Source organism: Rhipicephalus microplus, chromosome 9 (assembly GCF_043290135.1).
Source record: "Rhipicephalus microplus isolate Deutch F79 chromosome 9, USDA_Rmic, whole genome shotgun sequence".
Lineage (NCBI taxonomy): Eukaryota > Metazoa > Arthropoda > Arachnida > Ixodida > Ixodidae > Rhipicephalus > Rhipicephalus microplus.
In genome coordinates, this window is record NC_134708.1 from 57,921,955 (window position 1) to 57,949,327 (window position 27,373).

The 27,373-nt window shown below is 44.7% G+C and overlaps 2 protein-coding genes across 3 annotated transcripts in view; one reads left to right on the plus strand and one right to left on the minus strand.

The window, feature by feature from the left end:
* Positions 1–2,023: 2,023 nt before the first annotated feature.
* On the plus strand, positions 2,024–21,621 carry LOC119164811 (1-acyl-sn-glycerol-3-phosphate acyltransferase epsilon-like). The gene is made up of 8 exons (XM_075873699.1): positions 2,024–2,217; positions 5,424–5,502; positions 6,599–6,714; positions 9,236–9,322; positions 12,922–13,012; positions 18,229–18,390; positions 19,193–19,316; positions 21,362–21,621. The coding sequence occupies exons 1-8, from the start codon at positions 2,155–2,157 to the stop codon at positions 21,582–21,584; spliced, it is 945 nt and encodes a 314-aa protein (XP_075729814.1). The 5' UTR covers positions 2,024–2,154; the 3' UTR covers positions 21,585–21,621.
* A 1,047-nt stretch (positions 21,622–22,668) lies between these two features.
* The window catches only part of LOC119163309 (uncharacterized), a 135,037-nt gene continuing 130,332 nt past the window's right edge, over positions 22,669–27,373 (minus strand). For both annotated transcript variants that reach the window (XM_075873698.1, XM_037415273.2), the window contains one exon: positions 22,669–26,420. In XM_075873698.1, coding sequence (XP_075729813.1) covers positions 26,321–26,420 — 100 coding nt within the window. In that variant the 3' untranslated portion in view covers positions 22,669–26,320. The remainder of the gene's footprint in view (positions 26,421–27,373) is intronic.

Genomic DNA, 27,373 nt, shown 5'->3' on the forward strand with positions numbered 1-27,373 from the left:
TGCACAAGGACTGTTCGTTTCCTTATATTAGGAGAAATGTTTTGTTTTCATAGAACATGGCTACTTACTAAATGTTTTACATGCATTGGGTTTTCCGGATAAGTTCATCGACCTAATACACGCGATGTACACTAAATCAGAGAGTAACCTTTACATAGATTTCCGTGAGAGTCACCCCTTTGAAGTAGCGCGTGGGGATTCAATCTGTCATTAGAGCCCTTCTTAGGAGCCGCTAAACGTGACCCTCATATTCGAGGCTTACCTCTTCCTGTAACACTCAGTAAAGGTCACTGCATATGCAGATGATATTACTCTATATGTTCATTATGAACAGTGCAGCATGCTCTTGATACTTTCTATCATTTCGGCATTATCTCCGGTGTTAGGTAAAATTTTTCTAAAAGCCAGTATTTTTTATTGGCAACTCCGACGGTGGTATCAACATCACGTCGTCTTTACAGTTGTCTCCTAACTTTACAGTACTAAGCGTTATTTTCCCTGCATTTCGTGTACAGGACATCATCTGGTCATCCATTGTACGAACTCTTCAAAGTGACGTAAAAGAAGCCAGAAACTTCAACTTCTCCCTCTTGGAAAGCCGGTACTTAGATCAAGTGGTTAACCTCGGATAATTTTGGTACCTTTGCCATTTTGTAAAACCACCAATCCACGTCTCCAAGAAAGTGCAAAGCTGCATAAGTTCAATTTTTGGTCTGGTGGCACTGCATTATTAACTCGTCCGGCGTTAGCTCAACCATGAGAACGAGGTGGTTTTGCATTCCCGTCACGTTTCCGTCACGGCTTCTACCTTGTGCCTCCGAACTTTACTGCGAGTACTGAGAAACGATGGTACGCCCGCTCAGACACAGGCTCACTACCATCTGGGGCCATTACTACGCGCCTTCCTGCTGGCTTGCCAAATTAACCAAGGTACCCAATCAACTGAACTGTCATCTTTGTATTGAGCCCTTCTGGCATTTCACCGATGGTTGGAGGCTACGGGCCCAGAGATAGATGTGGCCGAATCTAAAGTGGTGGACATGATGGCCGCCCTGCTACGGCCCTTGGTTCCCCAGCATCGTCAATCTATGATTACCCACCCTTGGAAACCAATAACTGCATCAGTGTTGCCAGGACATGTTCAGGACTTTATCTGACGGTTGGGCTGGGGCTTGTTACCAACTCGAGATCGACTGCAGCGATGGCGGGTGGTTCGCACTTCCATTTGCCCCAAGTGCGCCATGGTCGAGACCAATCGACATGGGACAATTGAATGTGTGGTCTTCCGCGGTTTTTTTTTTTGGCGTGCGGTCCATGCTGGTTTTCGGGGGCAGAGTGGGCGAATATTCGTGTCCAATGGCTGAATCCAGCGTGGGCGCTTCTCGGCTCTTTGAATAGTTGCGGGGCTGTTCAGCCTTTGGCGAAACCGATGCGAGACCGTGGCTGCGAATAGCCGTTGGCGTGCTTTATGGCCGATACTGAGCCGAATGAGACAGGAGATCCCCGCGTTTTTCTCTGAGGGGCTTTTCTTCCTCGGAGAGCACGAGTTTCTGCGGCATTGGTCGTGCCCTTTCGTCAATGTTGAACACGAGGGGGTAAAACTCCTTTTCCGACTGACACGGGGCTAAGCAGTGCCTGTTGAGTAGTCATTCATAAAATCGTTTGTGACCCATTGTGTTTGATTGCATCTATTGTATTTTTATCCCATTCATTGTATAATGACATTGCATGAGTTATTGTGTACATGTATACGCCAACATTGCCATAATTATTACAGCAATGTTGTCTTCATTGCAACGCAGTGATGTTTGTCGTGGTACATAGATGTGCCGAAGGGTATGTGCCCTATTGCTGGAATTTTATGATTCCATTGTTTTTGTACATAGCGTAAATAAACATTTTCTAAACGAGTGTCGACAGAAGAAGGTCATGAGCGGCCCGGCTACCATTCCCTTTGATACGTCGTGTGGCAGGAGCATGTTCTTACGCCTCACTTGTATTCAAACACTTTGCAGCTGCGACATCGGGAAGCTGTCATTCCACCTGATCGTGTTGGTGACACTGGCGGCCCCACTTTTCCTGGTGTGGAGCGCGTGGCGCCTGCTCACCGGCCTGCTGGCGCTGCCACACCACGTGTACCAGGTGGGAGACGACATGGTCTTCCACTTCTGCCAGAGGCTCATGATCGTGCTCATGGAGGGCGTTGTCGGCGTCAAGGTGCGGATCACATGGCGCGACAGACAGACAGACAGACAGACAGACAGACAGACAGACAGACAGACAGACAGACAGATAGATAGATAGATAGATAGATAGATAGATAGATAGATAGATAGATAGATAGATAGATAGATAGATAGATAGATAGATAGATAGATAGATAGATAGATAGATAGATAGATAGATAGATAGATAGATAGATAGATAGATGACTCATGCAATGTCATTATACAATGAATGTATAAAAATATAATAGATGCGATCAAACACAATGGGTTCCAAACGAATTTATGAATAACTACTCAACAGGCGCTGCTTAGCACCGCGTCGGTCGGAAAAGGAGTTTTACCCTTTCGTGTTCAACATTGACGAAAGGGCACGACCAATGCCGCAGAAACTCGTGCTCCCCGAGGAAGAAAAGCTCCTCAGAAAAAAACGCGAAGATCTCCTGTCTCATTCGGCCCACTATCAGCCATAAAGCACGCCGACGGCAATTCGCAGCCACGGTCTCGCATTGGTAATTCGCAGCCACGGTATCGCATCAACAACCACACTTGCCTGCTATGCTTATTAACAATCCTAAACAATTTTGGAATGTAATAAACAAGAAATACACCACCACATTGTTACTTACATCTACTGATGGTGTTGCAGTCCCGTCACACAAATGTGCTTCTGTTGTCAACAATGTTTTTGCGGCGGCTTTTTCTAAGGATGTTTCTTGCGATAATTTTAACTACCCTGTTTTTGAAGTTCCTCCTGTGGACCCAGTTATATTTGACGTATCCAGCATTCAGAAGATTATAGAAAATCTTAAAATTTCTTCTTCTTGTGGCATTGACAACATTAATTCGAAATTCTTGATTAATACAAAGTTGTATTGTTCTATAATTCTTAATAAGCTGATTGAACAATCCCTTGAAACAGGTTGTATTCCCAATTATTGGAAAGTTGGGAAGGTGATTCCTCTGCACAAGTCTGGAAATACACATTGCCCTGACAACTTTCGTCCCATTTCTCTCACTAGTATACCTTGTAAAATCATGGAGCACGTCATATACTCTCATCTCGTCTCTTTCTTAGAATCGAATTCTTTTTTCACAATAGCGCAGCACGGATTCCGTAAGTCATTTTCATGCGAAGCCTAACTCATATGTTTCACGCATGAACTTCATTGCATCCTCGATCACGGATCTCAGGCAGGCTGTATATATTTGGATTTTTTCGAAAGCCTTTGACAAAGTCTCTTATGAACTTCTATTTCTTAAACTACGTAATTTTAACATTGACCCTAATGTACTGGCATGGTTGATCTGTTTTCTTTCAAACCGCTCACAATTCATAACAGCAAACAACTTTGACTCACATCCTTTACCTGTCCGTTCTGGTGTACCTCAGGGGTCTGTTCTCGGGCCCCTTCTGTTTCTAATTTATATAAATGACTTACCGACTAATATTTCTTCTTCAATTATTCTTTTTGCAGATGGTTGTGTTATTTATCGCGAAAATAACGACAATAACGATGTCTCTTGCCTTCAATTCGGCATTAACAAGGTCATGGACTGGTGCAACACTTGGAACATGAAACTAAACATTAATAAGTGGAAGCACATGTACATTTCTCGAAATTCCAGCCCAGCTTCCACTTACCACATTAACAATGTCTTTCTTGAAACTGTACTCTCTTATAAGTACCTAGGTGTTCACATTTCTTCTAACCTGTCTTGGAAAACTTATATTCATTATGTCATAAATAACCCCGACCGCATGCTTGGGTATATTCGCAGGAACTTCTCTCATTCATACAGTTCAATAAAACTATTACTTTATAAAACACTGGTTCGCTCAAAATTAGAGTATTTTGCATCTGTCTGGAGCCCTGGCATTGAATCACTCATTTCCGATTTAGAAGCTGTGCAGAACCGTGCCTGCCGTTTTATACTCTCCAACTATCACCGAACAAGCAGCGTAACCACCATGAAATTAAATTTGTCCCTCCCTCCTCTTTTTCATCGCAAGTCAGTAGCTTCATTATGTCTTTTTCACAAAATTTATTACAACAGCTATCTGAAACAGAAATTATTAATAAGGCCTCACACATATCAGCTCGAATTTATCACCGCAATAAAGTTGGAGTTCCATCATGTCACACCAAATGTTTTCATGACTCATTCATACCCAGAACTTGAGTCGGTTGGAATGATCTTCCCCATGATATCGCTTATATAACTGATAAAAATATGTTTTGTAGAACTATTAATCTTCTCTAAATGTTTGTATATATATATATATATATATATATATATATATATATATATATATATATATATGTGTGTGTGTGTGTGTGTGTGTGTGTAGTACATATGTGTGTATATATAAGGTTATTATTGTTAGTATACGTTTTTCCTTATCAAATTGTTGTCACTTATGCCTACTTTATTTCACTTTGTTATGTGCTGTGAGCTTTTTTTTCTTGCTGTTTTACATTGTTTCCGTTATGTATATCTCCACTCCCCTCTGTAATGCCCTCGGGCCCTGAGGGTACAATAAATAGATAGATAGATAGATAGATAGATAGATAGATAGATAGATAGATAGATAGATAGATAGATAGATAGATAGATAGATAGATAGACAGACAGACAGACAGACAGACAGACAGACAGACAGACAGACAGACAGACAGACAGACAGACAGACAGACAGACAGACAGACAGACAGATAGATAGATAGATAGATAGATAGATAGATAGATAGATAGATAGATAGATAGATAGATAGATAGATAGATAGATAGATAGATAGATAGATAGATAGATAGATAGATAGATAGATAGATAGATAGATAGATAGATAGATAGATAGATAGATAGATAGATAGATAGATAGATAGATGTTATGACCGGCTGTGATGGAAGAACCATTGGACTGTTGAGTGGATAGATGACGCAGAACTTTTACTGCAAATTCAATCCGCATGTGTAACATTTCTGTGGATGTTTGAGAACAGTGATTTCCACTGTGCTTTGCCCGACTGGTTGCTATCCTCTGGTGGTCCTAATTAGAGGATGATAACATCAGTGTTTCTGATTGTTACCGCTTGTCAGGCTAATTGTCCGTTGTGTAACACTGAGATTTACTGTTCTCCGTCAGCTGTTCGTACGTACTATGCATGCATGCTTTTGCTTTGTTGCGTGTACAGGTCTTGTTCCACGGAGATATCGGCGACATTGTGCAGAAGAAAGAGCGGGCTTTCTACATCGTCAATCTTCAAAGCTCGTGTGAGTGTGCGGAAAGGTGCTACGACCAATGCCGATAGCTGCACAGTGCACCTGTACTGTCTGTGAGACGTAACTGCATAATTGCTATGTGCATGACTATGAGATTGTTGCGTTGCTTTGCTCCCGTTTAGAATGAAAATATCTTTTGAGCCCATCTAGGAAAACATTTTTAATAGTGTTCGCTCGAGGACTCAGAAGTTTCGGATTATACACTCAGAATTTAGGTGTGTCCCCATGGCCCCCAAGGCACGTTTCTATGCCAACATGTGCACTTTCTTTGTATGCCGTGATAATCATCTACAAACGGCATTTCTTTAGAAGTAATTCCAGTAATAATTGAAGAAGTTCAGTGCATAGAAGTGCAAAGAAGCAAGTGCGTAGCAACGAATGTGACAACAAGTAAAGTTATGCGACTTATATACGAAACAGGGTCAGCAGCTAGCATCTTGAGCACGAGACCGTGGGCAGCTCTACGAAACAGTGATGTCAGGGAACGCAGTCGCTGTAGCAAGCGACGCTATACCTTCGCACTTTCTGTCACGTCAATGCAAACTGAGCTGCAAGAATATAGCACGTACAAAAATATGAGTCATCCTTTTTAATTACGGCCAAAATGGGGGCATGCGACTTTGCCCACCCGATCAAAGTACGCAGTCACTGTTATACCCAATTCATGCCCTCTCTCGTTCTAACCAAACAAAGCTGCGAGAACACAGCACATGCAAAGGTATGAGCTGTCCGCTGATCTCTGTCGAAAAAGAGGACGCGATCGCCTAGGATCTGTTAAAGTACGCAGTTCCTGCAGCAGCCACGTAGCCCCTTCTCCTCCACAGGAACTCCCCCTTGGGTTTTCGCGCGATCAAGTTTTCTCGATATATTTATCTGTTGAGAGCCGGTCGCAGCAGCTCTCGCTCGCTTTCACTTGCACATAGTACGTGTGACGCGCGGCATGATGTTATCTCTCTTGGGCTCAATACGAAACCCGGCGGTGGCGGTGACAGTTCTCAACAAAATCGCTATCGCAATCAGAACTTCAGGCCTGCCAGAATCACTCTTTTCAAGCAGTAAACTGATCGTTTTTTTTTGCGTGATGTAGTCGACTGGATTGCCGTGAGCCTGCTGGCCGAACGGACAGGATGCACGGGTAACCTGCGCTTCATAGTCAAGAAGACCATACAGTCGGTTCCACTGCTCGGCTTCTACTTCCACCAGGTGGGACAAACGATGGCGCCAGAACATGAGCCGTCACAAAGAATATGTTACGTTTAGGAAAACAGCATGAAAATAAGGATATTTGGAGGTGACCTAATCATCCGGTTGGGTGTCTTGTTAGTGTCAGTAACACCTCGGCGTTCATGTGCCTCGTATGTTTTTGTAGCGTTAGCTACACTGGCCTCGCTGAGCCAATTTTGCGTGGCACTGGTCTGCGCATGTGCAATGATACTCCGCCGCCGCCGCGCGCGGCTCGCCGCGGGTGTGCGCGCAATTCGATGCGCTGTGCAGGCGATCAGTGGTGTCACGCACCGGAGCCGGCACCTCCCTCGCACTCGGCCGCGGCCGCGCGCGACTCGCCGCCGCCGGTGTGCGCTTTCCAGAGGAGTGCCGTCATAGCCTTGGTAGACATAAGGACGCCGACGCGCGCGCCATCCCTGTGCAGTCGCCATCTGACACTGCGCTGGAGCCGCTTGATAGCGCCTCTGACTGGCGTTTGCCACTGTGGTATAGCCATGTAGAAGGAGAGTGCAAATGCTGCTGAACGGTGCAGTAGAGCGGAGAAGCTTAACTCATCGGATCCCGAAGTAGTTGCCCGGCAAAATAAATATACATGTGCCACATAATACGTATACCGTGTGTGTGTCATTGGAACAGCTGTAAGCATGATATCTGGGAAGCTAAGAATATTCAGCTGAACCTTTGCTTGCGCTACGTATATCCTGGCATAGCTGAGCTAAGGCACTGCCATTTTTGAGGCAACGTTGTGTTTTGTCTCACTTCCAGGTCATGTAGAAAGAAAATAGTGGTAGAGATCTGCTCCATCAGGGGCCGCGACACTCGCAGGTTCTCTGCGGAGCTTCCATGTGCGCACATGAAGGTTCCTTTAGGGGCTTTCAAGAAACCCAGCTACTTTTCTAGTAGATTCATTCAACTAATTTTCTAAAAATAGTCTGACAATGGACTAGTACAAATCTCAATTCAAAGAGATCAACTTTGCACTTGATTTGTTTTTTTAGATGTCTTCTGAATATGTGCAAAACCGGAATGGCTAGAACGGAAATGCTGTGAAGTGAGCAAGAGTGTTACTCGTTTTTCGCGCCAGGAATAACTAGATGACAAAGTGGAAACAAGAAACGAAGAACACAGAATAAGGTAGCAAAATTAAGGCTCTCAGCTTTGCGATGGAAGTAAATATAAAGTTTTAATAAAAAAGTCTACACAAAATTCAAACTTTTAGCCATGCAGCGCCATGAAACGCAGACATATATAGGGACACATAGTTGTGTCTCCATATATCAGTTGTAAGTCAGTTGTAAGTCAGTGCCTGTCCTGTATACTAAGCGCATGTGTCCTTGTATTATAGAGCATTGCGCTCCAAAAAGATTGTTCAATATTCAATTCGCCCAAAATAAAGTTTTGATAGAATAAAATTCAAGCTGCGAACCTATAGTCTGGATCATTGAACCGGTAAAGAAAGACGACCGGGTTGTCTGTTTTGTAGCGACTTATTTGTGTATTAATAGGCTGAGTTTGCTTACAGTGATTCGCTGTTGCTCATCGTGAGGCAGTTACCATGCGCACGTTTCAATGTCGCACAAATCAGGCACGTCCAAGGCAAACAGAATTGGTTAAGCAGGCTTATCTGCACCACAGCCCTTGTTACGGTGAGGTCAGCTTGCAAGAAAAACCACACATTCAGTTTAGGCTGAAAAACTACTGTACAGGAATTTGGCTACTTTAATTTCAACATCACAGTTTCATCATACGCACATGTATGCACAGGATGATCGCAAACTAACTAGTGCCACAGTAGTCACTTTGCTGTGTTTGAAAAGCGCGCTTTTTTTTTCGCAAACGAAGAAGCTGCAGCAAGTGAAGTTCCATTCGTGCACCCGATAAGTACACCAAAATCGTTCTGATGCTCGCAACAGTTTAACAAAATCATACCGCGCACAATTCCGCTGCTCTGACGGGCCTGATTTTGCTGCCTCTACTCACTTAGCTGTCTGTTGTGGCGGTATACGGCCGAACCTCGTAAACTATACATTGCCGCGCGCCTATTGCTATTTTCAGGTGAAAGCTAGGAACGCCTCATGAAACCCTAAACATTATTATCGGTGCCATCGACGTCATACGCAATGTTTAAAAGAAATTGCACGATCGACGATGAATCGGCGATGACGTCATCATACCGTCACCATAACATGACATAGCATGAAGACGTCATGACATGACGTCGCTTTGGTCGAGAGTTGGCCGATTTCGTTGAAAATAAGAGGGTGCAACAAAATATAATGTTCACGGATCTCTAGGAGTGTGGGTGAAATATACAACGCGTTCGACTTAGATAGAAAATATTGCTTTCGGCGTCGAAGGAACCATTTCACCTTTTCTTAATGTCAACGTTGATTGACCACTTCAGTGGGTACTGTAACATATTGTTCTCTTTCGGCCTTTGGTTTTTAAACACATGTCCATAGTAAAGTTTCTGTGTTGTTTTTTATGTGCACCCGGACAGCATGGCTGTATCTACATCAACAGGCAGCAGCTAAACTACTTCAAGATGAAGCAAGGTCTCTACTACCTCCAGAATAAATCCATACAGGTGAGAGCTTTAAGCATGGTACGTACGCAGTGCAGGTTATCGCTACACGAGATAAGCAAGAACCGGCTGAACATTGGCGTAGAACGAACATAAGCCTTTGAACGAATAAACTAAACAGGAGGAACTGTACAAAGGCACCGTTTTCCTGTTGGATGCAACTGAATTACTCCAATAGTTACACAGGGAAAAACATGGGGGTCACCGATTGTTTGCTTTTACTGTTGCGTAATAATTGCGACGTAAAGTGAAATTGAAAAAAAAATCACCCTTTCCAATGATGGAATCTAAGCCTACAACCCTCGAACATTCGAAGGTTACGGGTTGAAATGAAACGCAACCTATGATTTGTTGACTTGAGCAAGGCATCTCGACAGAATTTCCTGTTTTTTCATTAAACCTCTTGAACGGCTCCAGCCAATATACTTTTCCTGGTGTGTAGAAACCAACTCGAGAACATTTTTTTTTAAATTTTATCCCTCAAGTGTCAACACTAGAGCGCTAATGCTAATTAGAAAACATGGCACCGACAGACTAGAGTTATGAGCTTGATTAAGAAATTATGAAATCCCGTCCAGCCTTCTAAGCCCATATTTGAAGCGTTGTTGGTCTCCGTGTTAACCTTTCGGCTTCCCTGCTCACTGTGCTTGTGTTTTTGTAGTTCTTCGTCTCCCAAGCGTTCGTCTTTGAAGGGGTGCGCAATGGTGTAACAATGAACAATGAATGAACTCGTCCAAGCAAATACTCGTATAAGTTGTTAGTTTATCTTACAGAAAGTTAGGCCTGATATTAAGAGCAACAGAAAAGGTTTGGAATTATCAACTGTCGTCTCTAATATTTTTTGTTCATTCGTTCGTAGAAACGTAGTGTTTTTTGTGTGCGACGAGGTTGATTTGACGAATATCACAAACACTAAACCGGTTACTGGATCTTAACACAAATTCTGTTGATTCCATCTTCGTACTTCTTGACCTTGTCTTGTCGTTATTGTTTTTGTTGTGTTTTCTTTCTTGGATGTGGGCAGTTTTCTTCGGTGGTTACGTTTGGTAATAACATCACAACTTACAAGTGATAATTGCTGTTGGGGTTTTAGGTACCGAAATACGGTGGAACTTAGAGTCACGCCGTATAGTGGAAGACTTCGGAAATTCCGTCCACCTGAGGTTCTTTACCTCGCACTTACATCACACAGTACATGACCATCGGGCATATCGCCTGCATAAATGCTACCGCCGTGGCCGGCATTTTATTCCACGACATTTGGGTCAGCAGCAGATTACAATAACCAGAAGACCACCCTGCGGCGGGTGTGGCCCTGCGAATGATCTAAGCGTTCTCTGGCACTGCGCTCTATCGATGTAACGGGGCTCCGATTGCAGCTCCTGCCACTTCATCACCGGCTATACTAGGGCAAAGCTGCAGAAGCGATGAGTCGACATTCGGGTGTACTGGTTCGTGATGCCGATAAGCTAATCGCCTCAGGGAACGAATCCTTAAGTGCTTCCGGCAATTCCGACGTCACGTTAAAGCTCATAGTCCCTATAGAGTGAGTTATGAGTCGATCGATAACGCAATCGGCACCCGGTCTCTACAGTGGAACGACCGCCCTCTTTCAGTCTGTTCGGCTGTTCCTTTAAAGTGCAGAATTAGTATGAAGACATGCCCTTGCTTCGCGTTTTGGAGAACTTCGCTGGTCCCTGCGGGAACAGGGGGAAGATATTCAGTAGAGGGGTGTCCGAGAAGGTATCGCTAGCAAAACCGTTTTAAAAGACGATATCTTTTCTTGTGATGCTTGAACGCAGGTATTTCAGCCTGTCTCTCTGTCCGCCCGTCCATCCGTCCGTCCGTCTGTCTGTTCAGCCTAAAAATGTTCAGCCTAAACAAAACTATTCGGCCACCCTGCCAAAGCTTGAGCACTGCATAATTCTAACGACCCTGCATAGTATTTCCAAGGCCGTGCTGAAAATGCGACGCCATGCACGAAAGAAAGCCGGCGGAAAATCGTCTATCGACGATGTTTGCAGTGAAGCACGCCGATAGGCGGCCAATCTTTTAATGCGAAATCCATAGATGCCTCATCGAATGCGAAAATTGGCCGTCAGCGTCAATGCGACTGATGAAAAGGGGTCATTATTCGACGACGTCATCATATGACATCATCATGACGTCACCACTGACAAAATTTGAGACATCGTCGCGACTCCACACATCGTGGGGTGACGTGATGACGCGATTCCCCGTCATCATCGCTTGGGCAAAACGGGGGGCTGATTTAAGAGTCACAACAAAACCACGTGATCTGAAGAAAACTCCCATATACGTACACGTCCCCGAACCAAGCAATGAACTTGAGGGACGCCGTATGAGTGGTCTTCGAAAATCTTGACGGGACGGTGTTCTTTGAACGTGCACCCAAATCTGATCACACGTACCTCAAGTGTTTCGCCTCCATCGAAATAAGGCCGCCACGGCCGGAGTTTGATTCCGCAGCCTTTGGGGCAGCATTCATGCACCATACACACTATACCACCATGGCAGGTTGCTTTCGCCTTCAGTTCTTCTCAGGCAAATGTTTAAGCATGCGCTTTGTTCTTTCATAATATTTGTCTAAGCATCGATATTATAGTGCAGAGGAACCTCGAACTAACCAAATATCTGCTATAGCGAAGTAAACGAAAAATTCTTGCCATTTCTGCAACGGTATACGAACGGTCGTTTATAACGAGTTTTCGTATATACCGAAACTACTTTACCATCACGGACGACTTCATTATAGCGAGTTTAGAGTATATAAAAAAACTGCTGTGGATTCCCCTGAGAAACTGTAATAGTATGCGAAAGCTTTTGTGTAGTGAGGCAGTGAAATTGTATTACACATGTGTCAATTTGTTCCATTGGTAAGAGTATCGCCGGTGCCCGCCACCACTAGCTAATGATGTCCGGTGCGGATAATATGCGAATATGCATGTCCGCCATCACGCAACACTATGCCCTTTTAGATCCTTACTATTTGTTCAAGGATATAATACAACATAAATATTGTTTTATATCAAGTCGAAAAGTGATGTCTATTAGAGAAATGCTTATGGAACCTACGTTTACTCCCCGTATAACAGTCTGCATTAAAGCTGTGTTATCGTAAGATGAAACCAGACTTTTAACACCGTATAGTGCACCTGCATTTCACTATCTTTTAGTGTAACCTAGTGTTGAACTTGCGAAACCAATATTACCTTTGAAAGATATTGATAGCTGGCAGTATTAACAAGAACTCAATAATATTGTGTCTTACAAAAAAAAACAAGCCCTAAAATTGCAGCTTTCTTCATTGATAGCTTTCAAGTCATAGTAAAGTCTTTTTTTTTCGTTTTTGTTTTTGACGAGATCACGTATTGTGTTACTTTGTCAGAAAGTAAATAAAGCGCTGTCAAACTATTTGATGAAAACTGCAATGCCCAGTTGATTATTTTTCTATGATGTGGGGAGTATCCACTAATACTCCATAATATTTGCATCTAGGTATTTTATAAATGTAGTCAAATTTGTATTTTTGTGGCAACCAGTGTAAATGAATTGCCCTGTCGCCTTTTTATTCCGTACAGTCAAGCGTGGTGCTCTTTCCGGAAGGCAACCGGTTCATTCCCGGCAAAATGGACGTCATCAAAAAAAGCACGGAGTTTGCTGTTAGCCAAGGTGGGTACACCTATCGATTTCCGAGGCGCTTCGGCTAATAGAGAATGCGTAAGTTGCACTTAAAGACACAATAAATGGCCACTTTTATCAAGGGACACTGAAAGGAAAAAACATTTTTAGAACGATATAGTTCAATCCAGTGGTGTACGGTGAGACTACCACCCTTAGTGGACCTGCACAACAGCTGGCCCAAGCAGAGCCTGAACGATCTCACGTGCTAGCGCGTTCCGGCCCGTGTAAGGGCTGGGTAGGACGCGGTGGTATCTCCCCGTTGCACTCCCTCAGCAATCATGCTATGCCATCGGCGAACGAGATTCTGCAGACGCACGATGAACTAACGCGTTGTATCCTAGTGAGAACGCGCTGGCATGCGCTAGCGCGTTCGGACTTCCTTAAGTGGCTGTGGCCTCTCTCCCTTACACTATCTCAGAAATCGCGTGACGGCATCGGGGAACGAGATTCTGCAGACGCGCGATGAATGCACGTGCTGCGGCGTGCTCCAACAAAAGTTCGGGACGAGTAACAACGACAGAAACTACAGCGAATTCGTGATGTGCTCCACTTGCAAGGATGCTTTCATTTCGGGCAAGGGTGCTCGTAATGAACCAAACTTTAAGTCGACCCACGCGCTGCTTCACATGCTACTCATGGTTTTTACTAGTGAAAGATGGTGTAATTTTTAAAGACGACAGTTTTTCTAGGGATTCTTCGACACAAAAATTTTAATCTGTAGACTTGTCTGTTTGTCGATCGAAACAGTTAAACGCCAACCACATTGGAAGCGCCCACCCATATTGATCTGGTTTCGGCGTTCATACTTGTGCGTATTGTCGACTAAAAAGAATATTGCGCGTATATTGCGCGGCACAACATAACACGCCAATATATGTGGCGTGTTAATTATTTTATATTAGGCATTTAAAACTAATTCTGAGGAACGTAGCGTTTAATACGCTGTGCTGGCAGTGCAACGCTATGTACAAAAAAGCAGGTGTTTCTGCAGCGCTTTGCTAAAACGATACGGTAGTAGCACCAACCCGTCGCCTTGCATTCTACAAATGATAGCCTCCGAGATAGCGCGCACATGCGACGCGCTCGCTATATCGGAAGCCATTCGTAAGTTTTACAAGGTTACTGCCAGGTATAAAGATCATGTATCGCGCAGTGCCTCCGTAATTCCATTCACAGATTTTCTCGCGCAGAACATCAAATAAATATTTTATTCACTCCCTCCATACGCAAGACTATCGTCTTTCGATGACATCATCAGCTCCACGGATGATATTTGCAGTGTAACGTGCAGAAATGGGGCCGTTTTTTTATATCTGTATTTCGCAGACGAACTCATCAGGCTTGACGCGATAAGAAGGCTCGTTAAGCAAGAAAGCGCGCGAAAAGAAAATGCGGGTGGTAGACGCCGCATTGAAGTAGCCGCAACGATCTAGCGACGTCGTAGGTTTAGTACCCTACGTAGTTTATGACCAGTCAATCTGAAGTTCGTTGTTCTCTGGGCGCGACAGAGACAGTATACTAAAGTGTAGATAGCTGGGCCCGTTGGTATGAATACTATGAACCCATCGCAGCAAATAGCGCGAAAAAAATAATAACACGGACTCACATGAAGAAGACAGAGACACAGCACTCGTTCTCATCAGTATTCCTTGTGTGTCCGTGTTTTTTTTTTTGGCACTGCTTGCAGCTATCGTTATCGTACCAAGTTTCAGAAAAGTTCCTTCAGCCATGGTGGCCAAATTACGATTAAAATGTAAAATAAACCTAGGCGGGGATATCTGCCCAGATCCCTCAGCAACACACCAGACTTTTTTAGGGGCGAAGCTCCTTAGGGCGTGGGCTGTGCGTCCCCTGTAGCCTGTATGTAGCCACCTCTAGTTTAGTTCTTGCAGTGTTCACTAGATGGCGGTACCGTCCCCAGTATGTAGCCACCTCTAGTTTAGTTCTTGCAGTGTTCACTAGATGGCGGTACCGTCTCCTGTATGTAGCCACCTCTCGTTTAGTTCTTGTAGTGTTTACTAGATGGTGGTACTTGTAGCTGATGATGAAAAGATGCAAGATGTTATAAACTAGAAAGCGGTACTTGTAGTTGATGAAAGACGCGAGATCTTATAAAATAGGAATGATGTCACATATGGCGCGTGTCATTGGTTGAAGGCAATCGTTCGATTTAGTGCGGCGACGTACGCTAGGGGGAGCGTTGTAATAAAATCCGTTCGCTGTTGGCGCGCGCTCGGAGTCGCCGGATGGATAAGGCTGCACAGCGGAGAGAGCGCAAGGCGGCAGCAGCGCGCGCTCGCAGACAGAATCCCGATGTGCGAGCGCGCGAGGCAAGGGACATCGCAAGCCATCCATCGTCTAAGAACAAATAAAAGTTGATTTGTGTATATACACACACAGCGTTTCTCACGTCTTTACATGATGATCGACTGGGCGAATTACACGGAAGATTCACAGTTTACCGATGAATCCTTCCGGAGCTTCGCCCATTCATCATCATTCACCCCGTGAATATGCCGTAATTTTTTTTAATGAATTTGCGTCTCTCTCTTTCTCACGAGCGACAATTTCGTCGCGAAGTTTAAAAATTTATCTTTGAGCTTGATTTTTCTCTTCTATTATTGACTATGATGGTGATATTAACGACTATAGAGCTTTCACAATATTTTTTCACCAGTGTAAACAGACTTAATGTTTCACTTTGGTGTCCCTTTAAGGCAAGAGCATTCTATGCCTCACCGAACGATAAAAATGACCATCGTCGTAGTCGTGCGCGCCCAGGCGAATGGTGCGAAAAATTGCATAACATCATACGAATCGCCGAGACGAGTGATACGAGACGCTAAAGTGTAACGCCGTCATGATGTCACCAATAGCTGATGATTTTTTTCCATGACCATAACTTACGCTAGCGCATTTAGGTTTTAAAAACAATGGCCAGCTGCATTACCCACGTCTTCATCTGAGCAACTCAGGGAGAGAAGTTATGATATAAAAAAATCTATGCAGAAAAGTGTACCCGTAACACTAGCAAGTTTCAAAAATCATACGCCACCTTATGGGTATGGGCAAGGCTACTTAAAAAAAAAAAGCTGATTAGCATTCAGACAAGAACGATCGAGGTTTATGATTCGGGTCACCGTATGTACCGAGTCATGTAGTGTTACCATTTTTTTAATAACAAAGAATTGTTTGTTTGGAACACTTCGAAACAGTTTGTACTGCAACATTTCTGCGCGGTGCACGAAAGGTGCTTGTGCATGAAGCATGGCCCGAGCATAACGGATGAGGCGACAGTCGTATTTGCTTAATTACCGCGGAGGTGACTGTGCGTTCTGAAAGTCTTTGCGATGGGAAGACGCAAGGAAGTAAATCAATCAATAAATCAATCAATCAACCAATCAATACCTTTAAATAATCTTTGCATCCCCACGCCGAGCGTCCCGTTGATTTGTCGTCGGAAAAAGAGTTCAGGGTTCGTGGCACGGGTGCATCGTCAGTTGGGTCACCGCACTAGCACGAAGGCCACTGGATCCGATGCTTTTCCCGTGTTTTCAAGCGGCTTGGTTTTTCAAAGAAAATGTTCATTCAGGATGTAACACACATCGGAAAACAGCCTATTCACTAAGCGCAAATTTCGTGCCACCAATATTCAGACACCACGCAAAGAAGCCAAACGTGACAGCACTTGAGGGGGCGTATACCATGTAGCGGATCCACGTTCTACAAGCTTGCTTTTCAGCAGTGGCCTATAGGCACCTCGCATTCCTTTACTTTTTTTTCAAGGGCGCTAGTAAAAATACAGCTTAATAGCAGTAAACTGAGAAGGCCGATGCATTATCTTCGTTTATCACATGTTTTTAAGACAGCATCGGATTAAGTTTTTACTACAATAAATTACGTCACCACCCTTATATCAAAAGAGATCTTTCTTCATGATAGTGCTTGTATTCTTCCCTCGCCTAGTCGCGCTTCAATCGCTAGTCCTAAAGCCCTTCTTGTGGGTGTCGCTCTCAGTTTGTTCTTTATATTCGGTCCGAATCCTCGCGACTATATCAATAAAACTTGCACGGGGTAAATAAGAAAGGGAAGGCAGGCGAGACAAATGCCACCGAGTGACAATTTTCCTCTTCCACACACCTCCGGTTGAGCATTTACTTCCCATTTTAACAATATGCATAGGAAAAAAACGCTTTATAAGATGTAAAAATTGGTGTGATTTCATGTTTCTGTTTTACCTTTAGATTCGCATTAGATGCGTATATTATTGGAGCATAAGGTTACGGTTAAGGTTAAAAGATATTTATGAACAGGGTGAGGTTGGTGGGCGGGTAATGATTGCGTCAGTATAATGCGTCAGCCCACGTTGTTTTTTTTTTCTTTTTCTTCTTTGCTCGACTCATACCCGTCGCAATATGTTCAGCTTGTTTCTCAAAACTATCCCAGGTGTCCGCTGTCATATCGTGCACTTTTCCGTCATTAAAGTAGAGGCTTGCGGCTATGCTGGTTTTAGACGTTAACAGCGTCCGAAGGCCCCTGATGTTGCACTCGAAAAATTGTTTACTTTTCCCCTTTACACCCAGAAAGCTGAGGACCAGTGACAGGGTTTTTTGAGATGCCAATCATCACTTTATTTTCAGCCCATTTTTTTTGCAACTGTTGTGGGGTTTTTTTTTTTACTCAGCCACTGAGGGTAGGCTCAGAGGTGAAAAGTCGATATCTAATAATAATATTATTATTAACTGAAGCTATACTTCACAAAACCATGATAGGGTTATGAGAGACGCCACAATGGAGGGTTTCGGAAATTTCGACCATCTGTGAAGTGCGCTGACACAGTACATGAGCCTCTGGCATATCACCTCTTTCGAACGCCCCCACCGGGATCAAACCCACGACCTTCTGGTCAGTATCCAAGCACCTTAGCCACTGGTCCAGCATGGCGGTCATCACACTTCGCCTTAATTAACACATGACTCATTCATCTTACTTAGCACAACATGACTCCTTTACCTTAATTAGCACATCATGACTCATCTTAAAACTCCTCGCACGTATTCTATTTAGTTCTTTCCGCATGTGTGAGATTCCAGTTGTTCTGTGGCCGTAATCAAAGAGGTTCAGTATTTTTAAACCTCCTTGGCTGTAATTAATTCAACATATCTGATTGCATTCAGCTTGAACCCACCGAGTTGTCGGCGCAGGTCTCCCGGTGCCCCGACACCAGCTGATGCCCCGTGCGCGGGGTTTCGTGCTCACCGTCGACGAGATGCGCCACAACCTGGACGCCGTGTACTGCGTCACCGTCATCTACGGCGGCACCAAGATGCCCCACGGGGGCCGCAGGGCCGCGCCCAACATTTGCGGTGAGTCACGGGTATACCGTGACAAGTCGGTTACGTGCGGTGCGACTGCGGCGAACACAATATAGACACGTACACACGAACTGCGTTCGATTGTGTCCGCGCGTGTTGAGTGCTACTGGGAAATTTCCCACATGTCGTGCTTTTGTAATTAGGAGTACGATGGTAGCAGCGTCATTAGAAATCACCGAATAATCTAAAAAGAAATCAAATCGACCTTTTTCAGAGTGGACATCATATACAGGCTAGAGCACTCATTCAGCGTGTTGTTTAATTTGCTGCTTCTCCCGTTTCCAGAACGGGCTCTTTATGGCTCCTCCAGACAAATCTTCAGACAGGACCTTTTTTTTTCGGATCCTGGCATTCATTGCTTTTAATGCAATATCTTAGGGTACCACAGTACCCCGAAAGCTATGGATGTTTTGTATGTGTGGGTAGCACGCGACACTCTTCCTTCGCGTCCTCGTGTGTGTGTGTGTGTGCGTGTGTGTGTGTGTACACGTTACCTAAATCACTTTCCCAGGTTAATGACGTTTTCTTAGATTCGCATGGATTATTTTTTTAATTTTTTATCAAGGCGAAGAAGTAAATACATGAGGAAAAAGATGAGGCATGACATGAAGTATGAGACCAGGCGTGTTTAAGAGCACTGAACGTACCTGCTTGCGCTTCCCTTTCGCATTTTGACACGCTTTATTCATTGCATTATTGTCGCATCCACACCTTGCAGTCTAATTTCCTCTTCGCGTACAACGAAAACGACATTGTTGCATTTGTGAAACATGCGCGTTAATGCATGGTGCAGACATGTTCACCGGCAAGTGCGGTGCGGTGCACATGCACATCAAACGGACGCCCATCGATCAGCTTCCCAGCGACGACAACGGACTCAAGAAGTTCCTCTTCGATGCCTTCTACGAGAAAGACAAGTGAGTGCGCCTCTTTCCGTATCACGCAAAACATCGTATCAACCCGCCCTCTGTCGTACTGTATCAACCAGAGTTGGGAGCGAACTTATCAGTGCTCTTTTCTTTGCGATTCGTCACTGGGCACTCTGCGATGTGTTCTATTGACGGTAACAATATTGCGTGGGGTTTAGGTGCCAGAACCACGGTATGGCTTTGAGGGTCGTCGTCTGGGAGGGCTGCAGAAATTTACACTACCTCTAGTTCTTCAACGTGCACCCAAATCTAAGCACTCTGACCTGAAGAATTTTTTCGCCTCCATTGAAAATGTGGCTATGCAGTGATGCAATGCCGACCTCATAGCAATGTATCAATGCAATTCATAAAGGCAGTGCCAAGTGAATTGTACAATGCGTAGTCACCATTGCGATTGAAGTATGTGTGACGTGTCGTGTTCTTGGTCGCGAGCGCACGCGGCATCCTGCGATCACTGTTAGCAGATACATGACATTCCACTCATTTGCTGGTTGCTGTAGGTACGTTCAGAGCCCCAAATTCTCCTACCCACGAATAGGGTAGGAAGAGCACGAAGTGCCGTTAGGCTCCTAACATTATCTTCATCTTCTCTCTCTCTCTCTCTCTCTCTCTCTCTCTCTCTCTCTCGAAGATATGCGATGCCTCAAATTACAAGCGTTCGTTAGTTCCTCATACCATACACGGGAAGAGTGCGAGTTTTAGGTTAGGTTAGGTTAGGTTAGGTTAGAGACATACAAAAATAATATTGTTCATGTATTTATGACTTATGGCACTTATCACAACGCAAACGTGCGATATCGCTTCAGAGCGCTGGCCATATACCTGTATATTCTCTTCGTATGTGATGTTCACGATTGAATTACGTTTACTATCGCAGTGTTATCAGAATTATGAATATTATCAGAACGCTTCCTCCCCTTTCCAACTAGCCCCGTTTACTACTTTAGTAAAAGGCGCAATGCCCTCAATATTTCTTGGTCGCGAAAAAAAAAAGAAGACGTAAGTCAATCTTTTATAACAATCGTAGCATCCTTTATTCTGGCCAAACGATAAACTGAAAAAATTACGCCATCGCCCGTTAAAGGGAACAGTGTGTAGATGCAAAGTAGCGGGCGCTAACGCTTACACTGGCGGTGACGTTGACGCTGGTGCTCATAGCGGCGTTGCGCAGGAGAGAATCTTGGGGAGGCGCAAAGCACGCAGTGATAGACCGGTGTTTCCTACTGAAGCATGCCAATCGCTGCTGATGGGGATTGAGAGACAAAAGAGTTCGATTAGCAGAGTTGTGACGGTTATCTTCCCTTATACTGGGACGGCTTTATGCCCTTCCATAGTAGAGTACGAAGCCCTCTAAGTCGTTGAACACTTTTTCTAAACACGGAGGACATAAATACCCACAGTCCGCTTTTAGTTTACGCGACGATGTGAATTTTTATTTTTCAACAACGCGCAGGAGAGATGTCTCACCGGCACTACCTTGGCCAGTGAACCGTTGCGCAGCACAGCAGTCGTTTTTTTTTTTTCAATGATGAAACTCGCTAGCAGACGCTGCCTGTGTCGGCGTTGAGAGGCAAGGGAGGGGGAGGGGCCGCGCATGCGCAATGGCAGTGTAACGCAGCGGGCAGGAATGCCTAGAGGAGAGGGAGGGAGCGAACCTAGGTTAGCAGACGCTCCATCGTCGGCGTTGCGAGGCGAGAGATGGGAGCGTAGGAGAGAAAAGAAGTTGCGCATGCGTAGTGTCAGTGCGGACGCCGACACCGCGGGATGCAAGCCCGAGCAAGAGATGCTTCGCATCTGAAAGTTGTTCCATCCTCCCCTCACCCAACCTCTAACCATATGCACATAGTACATAATTCATGCAGTATCGCAAAGAAACCACATGAACGGCGAAACAGCCACATGGAATGCAGAGCGGTTTTCCGATTAGTGTGGCTCTTTGCGCTATCGCGTGAATTACGTACGACCAACTAGGCCATCAGTCTGTCCTTCTGAGCATGTCCTACGCTCGCTCAAGCAGTCTTCTGGCGACGCAGGCTGCTCACCGCGTACTACGAATCCGACGAGACTCCGCCCGAGCTCCAGAACCCGGTGTTCGTTCCGTGTGAGCACGTGCACAGCAAGCTCGTGTCCGCGGCCGTGGTGTTCACCGTCAGCTATCTCCTGCTCACGCCTGGAGGCCGCGCCTGCGTCTGGATGACCTGGCTGTACGGCTCCATCTTCGGCTACTCCTGGCTCGGAATGAACTCGGTCGCGTGAGCCGCACGTTTGGCCACGCGCGCCGTCTCCGACTAATGCTCGATATCGGATTGGATTCGAGCCGTAGCTCCGGGACTGCAACTTATACGCGAGCTTCGCTCTGAAAACGTCCTCACCAGGCACAGTTCTTTTTGATGCGAAGCATCGATCTTGTCTCGATGTGCATGCATTTGTATTAGCGGGTGGGCATTTCATTTTATCTACATTGTCCAAAATCTGTAAAACAGGTAGATTTGTACGAGAATGTCAGTGTTCAATCGCAATCCTTCAATCTCTTGTTACTGCTGACTGTATGGCTAAATTAGTGCTAGTTCTACGTTATATTCATTAAAAGGTAACATAAAGTAATCATTTAGACGATGCCACAACGTCATCGATATAATATAGGTTCATTTTGATTGGTTTGATGTGTTTTATGTCTTTCAACTATAAGCCATTACGTACTGTACACAGGACCTCCGTTCTTCACATTTCTATTCAAGAAAGGGTCCTATTTGAGACACCGTAAGAAGAAAGTGAGGTATATATATATGGGTCCAGTGAAAATGGCTGTATTTTATATATATTTTACTCTGTTTGGAGTTGTAGTACTCGCCAGCGGAATATTGTGGCGAGCACAGTAACTTTTTGAAATGAAGTGAAATATGGGACCCTTTTGCTACAACCAAATTAATAATTATTCGTTTACTCCAAGTGAATAAATCAATAAAAAGGAGCCCACTAGGAATCATTTGACTTGAACGGGGCTCATGCAAATCATGTTGAAACATGACTACATTATCACTTGGTATCGATGAAATATATGGGCTTAATTGTGCCATGTTTGACTACTTTTTCATAGTTACTGTACTCACTGGCAGTGTATAATTACGAGCATAGGCAGAGTCGACGGATGCAGTTCTGAAACCGAATAGCTCCATAGAAAGAGTCAGACGTGGCACCATTTCGCTCACTTCAATGAACAGCTTCTCATACCCCGCATATTCTTAGCGGAGTATTCGGCTGACAATGGTGCAATTGCAAACCGTGCTGCAGTACGTTATCACGCCACTTGGCCAAGCACAAGGACACTGATGCACAGAACTATCAATAGTACAAAGTGGTTTTATTGTTCTACTGAGTGATCTTGGCAACGCTCTCTCGCGACGCCAACCTACGGCTCTGCGTAACACTTGCATTATATCCATATATTATACGCTTCCATTTTTTCATACCCTTCGTCACAATGTGTCACAGATGGAATAAAATGAACGGATCTGCACGTGTGTATTGAAATACATGTATCTATATATAAAGAGCTCGAACAAATCGACTAGAAGTAGCGTGAAGTATCATTGTAGTGTTCTCTGGAATGGCTTTGCATATACATCTGGATATACATCTAGATTCGTTTTCCGATACTTTGAAGAAACGAGTGCGGGTATTTGGACAATACGCGATGCGGTAAAAAGCGAGAGAATAAGCGGTCAGGTGAGGCTGTGTCGAATACTGCAATTTTTTGTCGTTACTGTCAGACAATCGCCATGCTGTTCGTTCTGATTGGCTCACCAGGTGGTTACGCTCTGTAAGAGTGGCTGAAGACCTGACAATGGTGGAACACATGGAGGAAAGAAACAGTCAGGGAGGAAGCACTGCGCCACGTGATTGAAGCCTACTGTGTAGGCTCGATGCATTATCAAAACATTAGTACTCCCGGTTTTCTTTCGTTTTGGAGCCCCCTATGGCAAAAAACTGCTGGGCATCGAGCCGTAAAGTCTCGGCAAGTGTAATTTCTCACGTGATCTTGATGCAAGAGCTCGAAGGATCCCTTAGGCAATAGCCTAAGACAGTAAGAAGGCACAACTCATCTTGTGTTTCTTCTCAATCTGTGTATTGATCCTACACCGACACCCTATAATAAAAGCTTTATGCAACTAACGTAGTTTTCCTCTGCCGACCATCTCGCCTGGTTTTGCACTGCCTCCTTCCTTGATCACCCTACCTTTGACCAAGCTACAATGTCATGAGACTACGTCATGACGCGTTACGTCACGTGACATCCCTGTTACATAGCGATGACGTCAATGACACTACCTTTGCCCATACGTGACATCGCCGCGTGGTGATAATTTTCCCGATTCGTAATGATGCCGCTGATGGCGGACGCCGATATGACGGACGCCCGGTTGAGTTTCGCGTTTGGGGAGACAGGTAAGGCTTTCGGTTAAAACGTTGCGTGTTCACTCGACATACCTTAATCACACAGAACGTTCGCATGCCAGGGCTGGTAACAATGCTTCCTCTTAATTCTTTTTTTCTTCCTCCATGGTGAAACGCGGTAGTTTCCGCATTCACTGACCTGTGCTCAACTGCGTCCGAGTGCTCAAGACAGTTTGAACTACACCGGGACCGTTTGGTGTAAGGATTCAGCTTTGGATTTTTCTTTGCGCACATCGTTAATACCGTATGCTGCGTACCTTCTACGCCATCACTACCATCAGCCAACCATCGGTGAATAATGTATGACAAGAAAGGAATGCAATCACGACGAAATAGTCATTACAGTATTCCGGCACAGCCTACCGATATACCCTAGAGTATTCGGGAATGTTCAGGACAGAGTAACTTATCTAAAGTGATCGTATTGATATGCTCAATGTTAAATGCAATGCTACCAGTAGGTCTTTTTTTTCAACAGGCTTCTTACTCTTACATTCCTAGGCGAAGAAATATAGAAACTCCCTTCTCATGAATATTTTCTGTTCTTAAACTCCGTTTCGATAGTCAATGTTTTAGGATAGGGGAAATACACTCCGAGTTGGAAAGATGGGACAAATTCGGTAAGAGCACCATTGCATACTAGCGAATTTCTCAAGTACCTCATTAACTACTTAATTAGACCGTTCTTCCCTTGTATGACAGGTATAGCTCGAGCTTGCAGCCACAAATGTACGCTGTTTTAGACGTTACCAATCTATGCATATCGGAAACTTTGCAACTTTCACCATCTGCACTTGATTAGACCATTGACTTCTTATTAATAATGTTTTTAATATTACTGTCCTTCTGTGGGAATACATTATAAATCTATAATGAATTTATATAAACGGTAAGTGCTTACCCTAGAAAAAGGAGTTTCGCTACACCGTTCTGGCAGGGTAGAAATTCAAGAATATATGTGCAGCTAATCATGATCGTCAGCATACAATAGGGGAGTATCGAAAACGATTGTCATTTCATGCTTTGTGGAAGATCGCTTCCACGAATAGTCCGCGCCATCGTCACTCATTCGTCGTAGCGAAGAAACGATACTAGCGAAATAGCGAAATGCTTACGTGTGTACGAAAGGCTTAGTGGTTTGTAAAGGAATTCATAAATGTCGCAGTTCACGGAGAGGAAATAAATAGTGCTGACTTCAGACCAGACATCACCGGTTTGACTGGAAACTGTAGATTTTTGTTCGAATGCGCTTTCTTTCACTCACTGAAAACGTATGATTTGATTAGCGCTTTTCTGAAGGTGGCAGGGGAGCGCCAGTTTGTCAGAATCACCACTTGTGTCGTCAATACATGGCTGTGGTTGAAGTTTGGACAGCTGACGTGCTCCTCCACGGTGCGCAACTTCTATGAAGCCTCAGAGAACAGAGGATGCTGTGATGACGTGAATATCGCAGCCTGGCTTCTATGATTGACCCGAAACGCTTCCTGACCTCTATGAAGTTCGGCTTCAAACGCGTGATATTGTTCGGGCGTTGACAACATTTAGCGCAAGACAGGCCTTTACAGAAGCTTTTCTCCTACACCTTGTCTTTAGAGGATATATCCCACAAACAACTTGTCTCCGAGAGCTTGATATAGAAGTATGCATAGTTTAAGGATTCACTCCTTGCAGGTTAATCAGATGACGTGACTTTGCACAGACCAGCTTGCAAACGCCAGCCCATAGAGGCCGTTTTCAATGACTTGCCTCCAAATTCTTGTTCATGGAGACGTAACTCTTGCAGGAGATTCTTTTTGTGGACATGGTAGAATATATGTCCTGACTGCAAAGGCTTGTCCTAAAAGGATGCGGACATTCAACGATATGACACCACTGAAGTGTCCTTGAAGGACGCATACCGTTAGCGACGGCTTCTTGCAGACATTTTATATCACTCTAAAAAGACGTGTTTCTCAAAGCAAGCATTCTCTAAATATACACCTCGACTTGTCTCCGAAAATGTGCCTTGAAGGCAAAAATCCTTCAAGGAATTGTTTCTTTTGGAAACCCTAAAAGAGGCTCTTCAAGCGGTCCGCGATCCACTAAACCAGCCTTCAGAGGACGTCTGCAATCAGGCTCGTCTTTGAAAGAAATCGCTCGTCGCCTAATTTTCTAGTAAATTTTTCCCACCCAAGCTAAGAGTCCACGTCCTTCAAGACCTTGTTCCTTCGAAAGCCTTTCTCTTCAGAGATTGCCTCTGCAGCTTCTCGTCTAGCAAAGCGTCTTTCTTGAAGAATGTAGCTCTCAGAGGTCACCATCTTGTAGACCTTCTCCCCTCTGGACATCAACGTAAAATGCATTCGCCTTGAGTACTTCTTCTACGAAGCCGTCGCTCGCGCTGGAATTTCGGCCCTGCTAGAGCCCACCGTCGTTTTGATAACGCTCGTACTCGATGGCGCATTCGCGCCTGCTTGAGTTGCATATCCCGTGGGTTGTCGCCGGGTGCCGGACTCCGCGGTATGCGGCCACAGTGACCGCGGCTCGTCTGGTTCCGTCGATCAGCCGTGCTTCCAGCGCGGCGGTTCGGTCGGCTGCGGCGGCACGAGCAAGGCAATGTCCGGCTGGTGGACAACGCTGGCCAGTCGTCGCCGTCGCTTCCTGCAATCGCAAACAGAAACATTGTAGTTAGCGCACGAAAGACATCATCTAAACGCCACTATCGGGGAGTATAGAGGACTGGGCTAGCAAGCTTCGCGGGGTTCTTACAAATCACCTGCTGCTTTTTTATTCGTAAAATAAAGGTTATAATTACTTGCATAGGTCGGCGAACTCAGTCGTGAGCTGACTCGCTCGGGCTCATTCACACTCATAGTGGGCTTGGGTGAGTAATATTTTGGTGAATTTGAGTCCGAGTGAGTCTGGCTCAGGAAATTCTCGGTGAGTGGGAGTCCGAGTCAGTCGAGAGCGCAAGATTTAATTTTTGGGGGAGTCTAAGTGAGTTCCACCATGTTTTGCCGACATACACTCACTTACAGCATAAACAGAAATGTCAGGTCCACGCACAGCCATCCCTGTCCTACCCACAAAAAATTTCCATAAATGCTTCAACCAAAAGAATCCGCTCATTACCTCATTACTGTGACGTCAAGCACTTCTTAAGAGTTTGATAGGTGACTTTCGCGTACAGGCACAAATTTGTGTCACGGGCTTTAAGGTCGGAAACGTCAGTGTCCTGGTAACTTTCATCAGGGACTCTGGCATCAATGCTCAGTAAAACGTAACATCTAGGTGGCAATGACAAACCACTAAATCTTCACATGCATAGAATTTCCATTATTCGAGAAAAAAGTATATTATGGTTCGAGCGCGAACCAGTTAGCATTTCACGGGTAAAGCTCTTTGGCACGCCATGGTTCTGTGGGCAGAGCTAGCAAATTTTATTGAGCTGTAACCGAATATTGTAGAGTTAGCAATACAGCGCACTTACACACTGCCAAGAGAAAGAGAGAAAGGCGGGAAAAGTAAAGTTGTTACACAGGCGGTAAATGAACGGGAAAAGGGGAAAAAACTCACTATTATAAAGCTGTAGGTATTTATCATCCCAAAACCTT